Source organism: Drosophila grimshawi, unplaced genomic scaffold (assembly GCF_018153295.1).
Source record: "Drosophila grimshawi isolate 15287-2541.00 unplaced genomic scaffold, ASM1815329v1 contig_59, whole genome shotgun sequence".
In the NCBI taxonomy this organism is placed as follows: domain Eukaryota; kingdom Metazoa; phylum Arthropoda; class Insecta; order Diptera; family Drosophilidae; genus Drosophila; species Drosophila grimshawi.
Window position 1 is genome coordinate 953,857 of NW_025063406.1, and position 14,971 is coordinate 968,827.

The following is a 14,971-nucleotide window of genomic DNA, read 5'->3' on the forward strand; positions in this document are numbered from 1 at the left end:
CCATATATAATAATACGACTCTTCACAAAATTAACTGTATTAAAAATGATGGAATACTTGTGAAATTTGGTCAAAAGTTTCAAATTCGAATATTCATTCTTGGATCAACAATTATATTCTAAAATTGTATTATTTTAATAATTAGCCAATTATCGACTTTGCAAGCGTAGTACAATAAATGTATATACATATATATGTACATACATAGATATACTCGTACATAGATGTGCTCATGTGTGATTATGTGTGTACATCCGTATACGTCGAGCGAATCACCCAAAAGAATTTTCGCAATTTTTCAGTGCCCGAATCAAGTGAAAAACCAATACTTACAAAACACATTCATAGTATTATACACACACACATACACACAAATATATATATATACCCTGGATAACCCCTAACCCTCAAGCCAACGTCCAGCGTCTACCGTAGAAGGAGACCGCCAATGCTTCTGACACGCTCGATGTCCTGGACGGAGCGTTCGAATACAAAATAAATATCCAATATATGCCCATGTGAATGTGTATCCTGTTTCTGGCATATATTATAAGTGGAATAGAAAAATAAATGCGCCGTGATAAAAGTTGTGCCGAGCTCGCATCCACCTCCATCTCCCCCTCCCCCCAGCAGCGCATGTCCGCCCACAAAAGGACATAGCGACCGTAAGCCCTCGTGAGCTCTCGTCTGTCCACCGCTAAACTGCGCGCCGTGACGCGAGGACAACACGTCAGCAGCAACAGCAACGGCAACGGCAGTGGCAGTGGCAGCAACAAACAATAACAAGAACACAAACAGCAGCAGCAGCAGCAGCAGCAGCAGCAAGCAGCGCGAGCTGCGACAACGACGACGACGACGACGTCGACGTTGGTGACAAAGTCCGTGTCCACAAAGGGCCGACTTCGAGGCCGCTCATTCTACAAAACGGACGCGTCACGAAGCACGTTTGAAATATTGGAAGAAGGACATTTAGGACTAAAATGAAAGGATCGTACAATAACCCTCAACCTTGCTTGTCCACCCCACTCCCACAACCCCCTCCACACACCCCACCACGGCCCACGGCCCACACACACAAAAACACGGACACACCCATATCTAACACTCCAGGCCGCGACACCCCACCCACCCCGAACCCAACCCACACCTTCCCATCATCTCCCAACCCTGCCAACTTACATATCCCATTTGCTTCTACACACGTACACATATACATATATATATATATATATACATACATATATATATATATATATACTTATATATACACACATGAGCATGTGTGTGTGTGTGTCTTTCGCGTAAATATTGGGAGTCCTTGACTACGCGACGCGCACGATGCTGATAAAATACAAATTCTTGGGCCGCGATGCTGCCCGCTAGAAGTGTATTTGCACAACTGTACCTACACGGACTGGACACTACACCCGGACCCGGACTTGGCCCCCGGCCCCAGGACCCGGACCGTGGCAGCAGCAACGACAAAGGCCTCACTGTGGCCCACGGCTCGCCAAAGGAAGCAGAAATCTGTCGCTTTGGGGGTCGCGTGAAGCAAATGTTTCGAATAGCACTGAAAGAAACATAAATTTTAAAATTAACCAAAAATTTTTATAACGTAAATATATAAGATTATTTACACTTATATTATTCTTATTTATTTAGCATTGTTCACGTTTAAATTTCTCTTTTATAAAGCTACCAACGCTTTCAATTTTTTAATCAAAATTTATTATTTATTTACCGAAAATAAAAATAAATTTAAAGTTCAAGGTAATATTTATTACAAAAATAAAATTTATTTTTATTTTATATATTTATTTAAAATTCTTTTTTTTATTATCTTTTTTAAGTTTAGATCAATAAATTTTAAAGTTATGGTATTTAATTTGTAACTTGAATTTGAAATATTTATGTTTAATTTTTAAAACTATTTTTAAAAATCTTGGTCTGGTTATTGACCAGATTAAATAAATAAATTTTAAAAAAATATATATATTTCTCTCTTTTTTAATTGAATTAATATTTTTATAGTTATATTATTTAATTTGTATTATTTAATTTGTAAATTTAATTAACAAAACAAAACAAAAAAATACGATTAGACTTACCTTTTACACAAAACTTTTTTAAAATTAATTTTTGTAGATCACATTAAATGAATAAATAGTACAAAAAGCAAGTATGTGGAAAAAAATATATATATCATAATATTGACGAATTTTAAAATTAAATATAAATTAAATCAAATCAATTAACAAAAAAAAAAACGATTTTACTTATTATTTAGGTAACTTGCGACAGTAGCTAAAGAAAAATCGTGCAGTGTATACAATATCCTTGTCCAGTTAGCGAACAAAAATCTGCGACGAAATTACGCCACATGTGTTCATGCCACGAACAAATTTTCAGCGATGCTAACGGACAGTTGGCGGACAATGGACAGCACTTTCATCTTAGGACGATTCTTTCAAGGGACAAACGCAATTTAGACGCCGCCGCCATTGGGGGATGGACGGACACGGGACACGGGCATCATCGTATATGTAAGTAAGTTCGCTCGAAAGTGTGTGCGTGGGACGACGCAGACGACGCTGTCCATGCGATGAGGGCGGTAGACGGTGGATTGTGCTGGGTGGTGGGTGGGTGGTTTGGGTATAGCGCCAAAAATGGACAGACAGGCGGACAGGCCTGCTCACACATGTGCTTATGTGATGTGCTTGAGAGTATGTGTGTGTGTGTGTCTGCGTGTGTGTGTGTGTGTGGGTCTATATATGTGATGTTGTTGTTACTGCCTCCGGCAATGTTTGTATGCCTTATTGTATGCCTTGAACCCACACACGCCCGCGCGCGGCAGCCACTTTGTCCAATTTTCAGACGGTCACTTTTTGAAACGAATTTTCCCAAACACTCAGATATGCCTTTGCGACGTTGCTGCGCGTTGCTGTTGTGATGCAAGACCATGAAATTGGCATTCTCATTTTAGAATCCACTTAAATATATTTTCTTCAACCCCCGCCAGAATGTTCAAGTATTTCATACCGTTCACAATTTTAAATCGCGTCCACATTCGACGAAGGTTTGTTTATTCGCGGTTCGCGGCTAGTTCTTCGTTAGGCCCGAGGTTATATATATATATATATATGTATCTATTTTTTTATATATATAATTTTTTTTTTCTTTCGCTGATTATAAAAATAAAATACATAAAGAAAAATGAAAGTCATTTAAAAATATAACATAAAATATGAAGCAGACCGATGCTAACAATTAGTACCAACATTTTAGCAGACATGTTTAAAATGTCTAGATATTTTTATTATTAACTAAAACATGTCTGCTAACAATTTCGCCATTAAATTAAATCGAAGCACTTCGATTTTTATTTTGGGAAAGCATTGCAAAAATATCTTCTTGAAAAAAAAACTTAAGAAACTAAATAATTTTGCAAAAAAAGCTTTATTAAAAAGAGTTTTATTCAAAAATCTACTTTATAATGTCAAGTATCAAGCAAACTGTCGTCGTTTTTTCTGCCTTTCGATAACTGCTTCGCGGTTTCTGCTTACCTGCTTCTAAGTTTCGGTTTTTGACCAAGCTCTTTTCGCTAAAACCCTCTCAATGTCCGCAACAGACCATGGAAAGCACATCGGTCTTTTTGTAAAATTTGCAATCTAGCCAAAAGGGTTGTTTCCTTTTGTATCGTCATGTGTTGCCAAAAGGAACGCTTCATTTACTGTTACCCTTGTAGACGGTCTTATAAATCTGTCGTGAAGGAGGTGTCTCTGGTCGCACATATGTTTGTATATGTATATTTGAAATCTTATTTTGTTTCAAACACCGAACAAAAACTTAGAAGACAGCAGTGTGACTCCGGTCTACAAGTCTATGTAAAATGAATTATTTCATTTTAGAACTATTTATTAAATTTCGGGGCGATTTTTTATATTTTTTTGAGTACAGTTCACTTCCAAGGCTACACTGTCTCAACAAGAGATCGATGAGTATTCTAAGTCTATTCTCATCTATGGATATTACTTGCTTAAATCATTTCCGAGTTTAGATGAGTAAGACACATTTGGCTAGTCGGAGACTTGGTTATCTTTTCTCTTACCAGTTGGATTGTCTCAATTATCAAGATGGCTGAAAATGTCTGGCTAATTAGTGATTAGGAAAAGAGTTACAGAATTTAATGAGTTACATTTTTCAATTGTAAGTTTGTGTTTATTGAAATTAAAATTAAATTTTTTCATCAGATGATTTATCTTCAGTTTTCAAGTTTAATCGTGGATCTTTTTGCAACGATGCCTTAACCCATTCATACTTTTTCTGAGATTCCTCATGGGTCAATGTCAAGCGCTGCTGGACCATACGTTTCCTGAGTTCCAGATCCTTAGCCTGTTGTACCAGGCGATTATAGTCAAAGTTGTTAAATTGAACCTCAAACTTGTTTAGGAAACGATTCAAAGACTTCGACTCGCTGGTCAACTGTTGATTTAATACGAGATGTATGAGATGAATATTTACAGTTGTGGATAAAATGTTTTCTTACATCTTCATATTGTCGTTGTAGATTATTGAGTAAGGTGACAAATCGGGTTTTCAAATCGTTCAGGCAAGCATTGTAGGCTTCAATGGATTGAGTTTGAGTTAGTACCCCCTGATTTTTGAATGGAATCAAATATGGAGCCAAAAAGTCCGCCGGCTTACTAGCAATTTCTCGCTTAGACTCTTGTTCTTCCTCATGCTGCAAAAAAATCTTTTGGATAAGTAAAAATGTAATCATTTGAATGGAGAACAAACCTGTTGCATTCGAAGTGCTCGGGCAGTTCCATTTCGAAGTGGATCGAATAAGTTGAACTTCAGCTTAGGTTCCATTTTCTCAACTTTTCGCTGATCAAAAATATTATTGATATCATCCTGCATTTTTTCAAATTGTTTTCTTATGCGGTCCTCTGACTGAAGTTGCTCCAGTAACAATTTATATAATTCCAGATTGGAACGTATGGGATCTAACGGATTGGCCTGAAGAATATATATAAGAATACATAGAAACAACATTCATGTACGATTATATAAATACCCTGTATATTTTAGTTAGCTTCTCATCGTAAACCAGTTCTTTGCCATAATCTGGCTTGGGCGGTTTTGTAAACTCGACTGTGGTTGCAGTAAGTGCTCCAAATGTGTAATGGAATTGTAGAACTATTTTGTTTTGTTGAAACAGGAAGGTGCGACTGGCAATATCATTTGCTACTATATCATCTTCATCAGCTTTGTCAAATTTTTCGACAGTTTTCTAAAAACAAAATTTGGTGAAATACACATTGATAAAGACATGCTTTATTTGACTTACTATGAGATTTCCATCAGATAGCTTAAATTGAAATTCCTTATACAAGCATCTGTCCGCGTGGTTCTCAAATCTTAATACTATCAGACCGGGACTCAAATCGATTGATTTTAATGAGTCCAATCTGTAACTTGCACAAAAATTCAATTTCCTGGGTAGCAATGGGTCCGAGAAATATTCAAAATCTAAAATAAAATGTGATCCATATTATTTGTGCATTATCATACGAGGTTATACTAACATTTCAAGCTGTCATTACGGCCTTTGGCGAAATACTCTTCGTATTTGTCATTCTCATAGGTATACCTCAGCTCCTCCATTAAGTCAAATCGGTTCTTATAATATTCGTAGCGAACTTTCGGATCGGTGCATGAATCATCATTATACAGGGTAAATTGCATTTCTTTGCCATCGCGTTGCGAATACGGCGAATAACGTTCGTGGACGACTCCCTTATATTGCACTCTTTTGCCGGACCTCGGAAATCGTTGTTCGTAGTCCGCGTAGCCAATGTGCAGCCTGCGCACCCAGTTGCAAATTGCATCCAAATGCTTCTCTTCATCCACATCGCGATCGCCGTCCGTGATATTCTCATCGGAAGACTGTTTGTAAATGCGCATCTCTGGGGGTTCTCCAGGCAGCATGTGCTCCCAATCATTTGTGTCGCGTAAGTCCCAACGTATATCCCTGACTCGCTCGTAGGTCTGCTTGTTCACGTAATAGTTGTATTCGGTCCACACACTATCGATCAAAATGTACTGCTTGCAGTTTGTCTCACAAATGAATCCCGTTGAGGGCTCTATGAATATACCAGTTGGTGGGGCCTCCACAACATCGCCATTCACATCTGTGTATGTAATTCGCGGTTTTATACTCCAAGGCGCGTTATTTATTATGACAACCCAAGCGTGCGAGCGGCGGTAGTGGTAACGATCGACAGCTTGAAGTTCTAAGTCCTTTTGGGCAATATAATTACCAATAATAGAGAGAATTGTAAAAAAATAAATTAATAAAAAACTATCGACATCTGAAAGTTATAGGTTCTCTAGGTCAGTTGAATTACTAATTAATAATGTTGTTGGTGTAGATAATTAAAAAAATATATAAATAACGATCGAAAGTTCAAAGTTCTAGGTCCTTTTGGAGAATATGCATTATGCAAAAGAATGCAATCACCAATTATAAAAACAGATGTAAGAAAAAGTTAAAAACGATCGAAAGCTTAAAGTTCTAGGATCTTGAAGAATACAATTAACCACAAATATAATTATATTGAAATAAAATACAAGTGATTTTTCAAAAAACTAAAGTTTAAATTTGACATACCGCCATATGCTTTCGTAAAAGCTCCTCTTCCAATTTGGTCCGTTCTTCGGCTCTGTGTCGGTGTACCTCAGCCATTTCTTCCTCTAGGTGACTATGCAAATCAGGTAGAGGACGCAACTTGTACACACTTTGTTCTCCATTCTCCTGTTGATCTTCAACAGCGTCTACCTCTTTTTCTAAATATGGATATGGTACATTGTTTTGGTCATTAATAACCGTCTCGTGTCGCGCAACTCCAGATACAACCATAGCGGGGTGGCCAGCTCCAATGAGCATACTCGCCAACAACGTCGCCATTTCGTATGAATTCCCGCGCCGTTTTCTCAGCAATGTTTCTGGTGATATTAAACGAGTCGGCTAAAAATGGATGTCGATGTAGATTTATTAGATACATCTCTTAAAGAATAATCAGAAAACAAACTCGTCTTGAAAATTATAAAAAGCGGCTTACAATAAAAATTTCAAAGAAAAATTTGAATATTTCCTGGTTTTTATACATGTGAATATTAAACAAATCTTATAATTAGAAAGACTTTTTGTTTGAAAATTTTAACTTAATAACAATTAAAATAAATAATAAATTAAATACGTAACTCGATCTTTAAAAACTAGTTATATAAAATATTAAGCTTATAAATCGTATATTATAAGAGCAGAACCCCTCTCTTGATCAAACTTGAAATATGTCCATCTTTTTGCTTCCGTCACTAAATAAACCTAATCGATTTATTCATTGATTGAAGAAGAAGTATCAAATATCGAACCGAAATATTTATAGAAACGTAACCATTTCTCTTACAATATAAATGCGGAATATTCAGTTCAGTTCAATGTCAATCATGAAACAGAAGAAAACATAATAATTTTTCGAGCTTCGTACTAAAAGTGAGCAGATTAACTCCGGTCTACAAAGGTATGTAACCATCGGTGTGCCTAAGATATCCGTTCTAATTTGCTTTTATTCACTTTAACATAAATTTTGTTTCGCAAAACCATCTCCAACCCTGTAAAGTATATTTATATTCCTGACCAGCATCATTAGCCGAGTCAATATGGCGATGCCCGTCTTTCTGCCTGTTTCTGGGCAAAGTAGTTTCAATAAGTAAACTATGTCAACAACAACAAGAATACTTCTGCATCACCCAGACCCGAACTAATCGTAAATAACGCGAAACGCTAGAAAAACACCTATTCAAAGAAGAAGACGTTTTCCAGGAATTGCCGTTAAAACCGTTGCGCAGCACGAGACAACGGGACACCTTTGCACAACCTTAATAAGTATGAACCTTCGCAAAAGGTTGTTCAAAATTGCTGACGCAGCAGGAAGTGAGGAGAAAAAACTCGTTTTTGCTTGTTAGACGTCAATTTGTGTACCTACCTTGCAGAGGCTATTTTTATTTTGTCACGGATTGTGCTACGCATTGAATAACGTAAAGTATTTCTGTATATACATATATTCTTGAGCAGCATCAAAAAGTCTAAATAGCCTATATCTATCTATATGCTTCTTCAAAGTATGTAAGTTTGGTGAGTAGTTATTTTCTACTTTCTTGTTGAACGGTTTGTGAATATATATTTCAGACGGATTAATATTAAATACATATTTGTTGTAAAAATATCAGTTTTTCTGATTTCCTGGCATTTTCCCGCCAAACTCACTCGCATTGGACTGACAAATTTTTTTTGACCTTAAAATATTTCTTCAAAATATTAAATATGTCTATCTGAACCCACAAATGTCTAATTATCTTGAAGCAAGAGTCTTTCAACATTGATGCTTACTTGTTCTGGAAAATCAATAACACGTCGACATACCCTTGAACTACTGTATAAATCGATATATTTCCCGTAACTTAAAAGTGAACAAATTGTCTTGGAGCATATATTTTAGATAAGCAACTACAATTATTGGCCACTATACATCGCGAAGTTCTTTAAATTCGATCTTTAGTAATCAAATTTGGACGGTTTTATTAACACTCATTTTCAAAGGTCGATCTTCGTCCCACCAAGTGGGGGCAGTCTCTACCTCTACAAGAGGGCCTTACCATCTGTTTTCAGTTGATATTACAGTATTTAGCTTACTTGTTCTAGTGAAGTCCGTTCAAGAGATTTTAGAATCAACTTGAGATTGTGTCAACTAGAATATTCTATATTTATATGAATTGATGTATTTATGTACACTCAGAAAAAAAAATCGCCTTGAATTTGTGAAATTCGGCATATTTTTGGCGCCAAGGCGCCTTATTATTCAGAAAGAATATTTATAATAAGCGTTGTTTATTTTTAATCTGTTTTCTAAAATTTGGTGCACTAAAATGTATATGTCTTATGTCAGAATTGTTTTTCGTATGTGTACAAGGAATTCTACAACTATTTTTGTCGCCCCCATTATTATTGAACATTTGAATTTTTGATTTCACATCTACAAGCATTTGAGATAGTTTAGGAATTTATATCATAACTGAGCCACTAAATTGCATTGCTTACTTCTTGTTTTGAATTGATTTCGCATAAAAAGAAGTGCTTATATTTCTCCTTTTTAAAAATGCATTTCCTTATTCAATATTTTTGGAAATTTCGATTTAAGAAGATCCTTTCTAATTTTTGAAAATTATTTTTTCTTATTGTTAGAAATGATGTCAAAAACAAGATAAATATTCAAATAATATTCTAAAGCAATTTTTTCTGAGTGTATGTATAGAACAAATATGTGTAGGGTGTATATCCACACATAGATGCACATGTATTCCAGAAATGGGCAAAGACAAACACACACACACACACACTTATTCGGATGTCCTGCGGTTCGTGATTTATTGGAATCGGAACAGGCGTCAGTTTGTTGTTTTCTCAAGCTGCGACAAAGTGGAAAATCGCACCCATCCTTAATCCGCCCTATGTTTTCTTATCTCCGAGCTGGCCGTTTACCTGCGCAGCTGCAACTAGCTCGTGGGTGTTTGCGCATGCTTCAGTCAGTCACCGTGTTCTATTCATCACTCTTCTCTTATGAATTGACCTACGGAACTATTCTGCAATTTGCAAGAAAAGTACGTACGTATATATTTATGTACATATATGCATGTATATACTGTATACAAGTATATTTCGAGAGTGACCTTAACTGCAGTTAATGGAGCGCTTCGCTTTCCAAGCAATAACAATTGATGTGTTTTGTTGTTGTCCTTGGTCTTGGTAAGTAATACACTTTATTAATAGATCAATCATGTAATCAATTTAGACAGTCTTCTATTTCTATCATTGACACCCCGACTTTAAAGCTATTTTTTCGGCAATAACATTTTTGCATGCATTTGTAGCTTGCGGTTAATTAATTCATAAACATTTTTTTTGTTATTTTTGGCCTTATTGTGTATTTCACCAAATTTGCAACTAGCCAACAGAAATTTTATATTATATATCTTAATAAAATGAATATATATTTAATTATATTTTATATTATTTTAATTTAAATTTAAAAAGAATAAATATTAACTTCAGTTTTAATGAACTAATTCGTTTTTCATTTTTTTTTTTTTTTTGTGTTGACTGATAATAGTCGAAATTAAATTAATAAATAAGTAAAGCGGACGCGTTTTTTCTATAATCAATTTAGATGGCCAATTTGTGACCTTGAGCCACATGAACATGCCTAGTTAAATGAGAATTTGTAGAAATCCCTTCGCCCTTTTGTGTACATAAAATGACTTTAGGTGTCGTAAAATGGACCTCGTAAAACTTAACAGCAGAGTTAGAGCCAGATTTACAGCCAGAATATATTTCAACAAAATTGTCACAAAATTCAATTCCTATGAAATAGTGAGTCATACTGGATAAAACATTTCGCAATTTCTAAGAGTTTTACATTCAATAAATCGAATGATTAAATTGTGTCACGATTATTCTGCAATAGATCTTAAACCACAAACATCAGATACAAATATATATATACAAAAGAAATTGAAGCAATTTTTGATTGTCTTTTAGGAACCCTGATCCCATTAAATATGTGTAATGAAGTTGTGCTACGGTTTTCAACAGTAGAAGCAAGCATCTTTGACCCCTTAGAGAATAAGTATATATATGTTATATATATATATGATCAGGACCAACAGCAGAGCTCAAGTTTCAAGTTAATTTGTCTTAAGATTAGAAGCAATAGAGATATTTTATCTTGTTAAAAAAGTGACCATTACTTTTATTTTATCTAATTTGTTTTTGTGTGAGCTGTACTACAGAATAATAAAACTTTCAATAAGTAATTAAACTTCATACAATTACCGCTTGAGTCAGCTTAACATAGATATTTGTCCGGTTATAATTTTTAAGACTAGTGAGTATCTGGAAATATTTATCTGTAGGGCTGAGCTCATCTGTCTATGAATCGATTGATTTCTAACGACGAATCGTTTGCATCGGCAATACTTCACGTGGTTTCGCTTCGCTATCCACGTTTTATAACATTTCCTTTAGACCTTATAGGTGCGCCCCGTCGTTTCGGAAAGTTTATTGAAATGCAAAATCCCCGTGAAGCCATAAGAATCACAATGAGGCGTTTCATGCCAGTACAAAGTCATCACCGAGCAGCGTGCAACAAGAGAGGGAGAGTGAGAATGAGAGACGTCGCGGCATTCGAGGTCAAAACCATGCTCTGCCATTCTCCAGCTAGTTCGCCGGCAGCGTATAATTGAATCCTCAGCAGTGGGGTTCACTGGGCGAGCTCTCTCCCTCTTGTGTGTGTGTGAGAGAATGGCTGGCTTCGCTGGCTGGCTTGGCTGGCTTGTTTGTTTGTGTTAACCCGTTCACGTCGCGCCGCGAAATAAGAAACGCTTCAAGGTTATCCGAACGTGTTAAATTAGGATCAGGCCTTGTATTCGCAATCGCAACAATGGTGGAAAAAGCATGACAAAAACAAAGGAACGAATGCACACACGCTGGAAACGCGTCGAAAACAGGCACCCGGTTACTTAAGCAGGGGGGCACTTCTCAAATTACACAAATAGCAACGTTCATCTGAGTTTAAGCATGCAAAATTTTACCAAATGCAAAATATTTTTGCGCGCAAAAGCGCTAAAAAAAAACCAAAAAAAAGTGAAAAAAAGGGTGGCTAAAAGGGAAGACTGTCATGACCACTTTCAGTTGCGAAGCAATTCCCGCACTTGGCTGTGCTGAAGTTTAAGATAACGCAAGCAGGCAGACAACCAGGCAGGCAGTCGTCGACCGAGCGCCTTCAAATGATGTTACAGCGCTACTTTAAACATCCACCAACACCACCACCACATAATCCCAATCCCGCACATGGCCGCCCTGCCCTGTCCTGCCCAGCCCGGCTGTAACCCGAGGCGAAAGACTCACGTGGGAGGCACATCGCTTATCGGGGCGTATAATGAGCCGCTGCCATCTTTGTCATAAGAGCATAGAAACAAAGCGGTGAAATTCAGCGCGATTCCTTTAGCACTTGCGGGAGTGTTCTGTGCTGCACTCAGAAAAAACAAATCGAACTGAAATTTAGAAACACGCAATACTTTTGCCGCCAAGGGTAACTCAAATTATTATTTAGATGGTACATTTCTAAAAACCAGTGATTTTGATTTCTTAATTTCATGGTAAGTTTTTCTAAAACTCGGAAAAAATATTTATAATTTTCTTGGTATTTATGAAATGTTTTCGGACAAGGCAATTTACAAACATTTCACATAGCTTATGAAAATTCATAGAATTTAATTTGAAAAACTTACGATTTTTCGGGAGACTATAATATTGAAGCTGAGCCAGTAAATCGAAATTCTGAATTTTAAATTTCTACTTTTATAAAAAGGCATCTCTTAATGATAGAAAATAATTAAAAATAAAATAATACAATCTTTTTAGAAATGTTTTTTAAGACAAAGCAATTATTTCTAAAAACCAGAAAAACTGTTTAATTTTCAAGGCGATTCAGGAAGATTCAATGTGACTTTTTTCTGAGTGTATGTGGTGTTTGTTGTATGCTGTGTTGTATGCCTCAAGCCGACGCGACGTGGGTTCCTTGTAACTTCTTAAATGAGCACACACGATGAAAATCAGCGGCTTAACCCCTTTATGATAATGCTCCGCACGGAAGTGTTATTGTCCTCGCAGCAAAAGGACGCATGGCATTAACACTAGCCACCATAATATGCCACCAACTACCGTCGCAATCCCAGCCAATGATGATGATACATAGCTATCAACGACCACAACGCCAGTAAGGCCAAACTTTTGTTAGCCTTTTGTGTGTTTTCTTGATAATTACACACGCTTACATATGCATATGTATGTTTTTACAAGATATAAGCGAAGAATCGCAGCATTTATTAAAATTTTGCTTGATTCACGAGATCTACTTGCATCAAGCTCAAATTAAAACGTATATGACAAGAGTCATCAAACCAAAGTGAAATAAATTTATTGATATATTTGTATAGCCTTGCAAAATGTATTTTGGTTTGTGTAATGCATAGAACGGGGCATTTCCCACTCCATTAAATATATATATATATATATATATATATATATATGTATAGCCATTGGTGAGTTAATAAATATGTATGTTGAAGCCCGCAGGATGTAATCACAAAATCATATGCTGCTATCAGTCCAATAATAAATTATTTTATTTACACACAGAAAAATAAAGCCATGAAATTTAAGAAATTGTCATTTCCTTCTAAAAAGCAAGGCCGTGTCTTTCTAAAACCAATGTTCATTTTTTCTTAATACCAGGATTGAATTTTGTAAACTTTTGAAAAAATATGTCTAATTTATTGAAAGAATTCTTTCCATATCTCTTTTTTACTTATATTATTTTTATAATATATATATTATATTATATAATTTTTATATTTATATATACAAGCAAATAAGATAATTAATACATCTAAATATTTCTTCGAATGAGAGGAGAAATTATTGGTAAAAACTAGAACATTTTCATAATTTACAGGTAAATTTTTCTTTTGTGGCAAGTTTGTTATTCTTTTTTCTTTTTGAGTGTAGAAACTTACACATATGCGTCTCAAATTCCCAAGTTTTATCAAACACCTACTTTTTTTGTTGCAAAATATATCAATATTGAACTACCATATCATATAATTTTTCGGTTATTCAAATTTATAATGAAATGCCAGTACGTTATTTGACTCTGGGTTGCAAAGGTACGTGTAAAGAAACCTGGTGTGCCTAAGATCTATATTGGACATGTATGCAATCAAAAGCATTTGTCGCATTTCGTTGTAATATCCAACTCTAGCCCAGCAGCCACACAAGCTTACTAGTTCAGTTTACACAAAAACTGACAAGCGAAAAAGGACACACAACAACACACATTGCTATTAATGGCATCGCGTATTTGAACGCTGCTCGTGCAGCTCACTAAATGCGTAGTAGCATCTCATATGGCATCACCTACAATGTCCGCGTCCAATGCTCACATCACCCCCCTTCGGATTCAGCATATGGCGAGGTCCTTTTTAAGAAATAGGGGGATGAATTGTCGCGTTGTGGCGGGATCTCTCATATGAGTTTTGACCCATGCAGGAGACGTGGCTGGGAATCACACACAGCGGCCATGGGGATGGTGATGATGGTCATAACGGTGGTTGTTGCTTAAAAAGGGTCACGGGTTCGATTTAATAAGTTTACTTTATTCTACTTGATACTAGCACTGCAAATTCTAATAATGATAATTCTGCTGATCCCAATTTATAAGGAATTATAACGATTTTTTAAAATATTGCCACGCCTCATCGAAGTTATAAAATAGTCGAAATGAAACCTATAAAGTTTTTCTTGTTTTAAGAAATAATTTCTACATATGGGAAAAAATTTTTTTAAAAAAAAGGGCTATGTTTGCCCCAAATCGACAATCCCACAGATGTTTTTTCTTTCAAATATGCATTTCTAAAAAGGAGAAGTGTGAGGAAAATTCCTCTATAAAAATCAGAAACAATTAATCAAATTAACTAGCACGATTTTTATATTAGACTTTATTTGTTTTTTGATTTAAAACGCGCGTATCAAATCGCCGTAAGTCGTAAATTTGTTCATATAAAATTTAATCTATAAGCTATGTAAAATTTTTGTTAAATGATAATATAAGTAACAATAAAGATAATTTAGAAAATTTTATTGTGAAATAAGAAAGGAAAAATAATGGTTTTTACAAATATACTTTCTGAATAATAAAGTGAGTTGGCTTTGATTTTTCTAAGTTATTTTACCACTTATTTCTGAGTGTACGTTTGAAAACAAATATTTATCGACGGTCGCGTATTGCAG

General features: G+C 35.6%; 1 protein-coding gene across 1 annotated transcript in view; it reads right to left on the reverse strand.

Moving 5' to 3' along the window:
• Positions 1-4,205: 4,205 nt before the first annotated feature.
• Positions 4,206-14,971, reverse strand: part of LOC6563358 (coiled-coil domain-containing protein lobo) — a 47,747-nt gene continuing 36,981 nt past the window's right edge. Inside the window, exons 3-9 of the mRNA XM_001990779.3 lie at positions 6,674-7,030; positions 5,589-6,303; positions 5,351-5,532; positions 5,078-5,293; positions 4,798-5,019; positions 4,547-4,741; positions 4,206-4,482 (exon numbers count right to left, since the gene is read on the reverse strand). Of these exons, the coding sequence (XP_001990815.2) occupies positions 4,234-4,482; positions 4,547-4,741; positions 4,798-5,019; positions 5,078-5,293; positions 5,351-5,532; positions 5,589-6,303; positions 6,674-7,030 (2,136 nt within the window). The 3' untranslated portion in view covers positions 4,206-4,233. The remainder of the gene's footprint in view (positions 4,483-4,546; positions 4,742-4,797; positions 5,020-5,077; positions 5,294-5,350; positions 5,533-5,588; positions 6,304-6,673; positions 7,031-14,971) is intronic.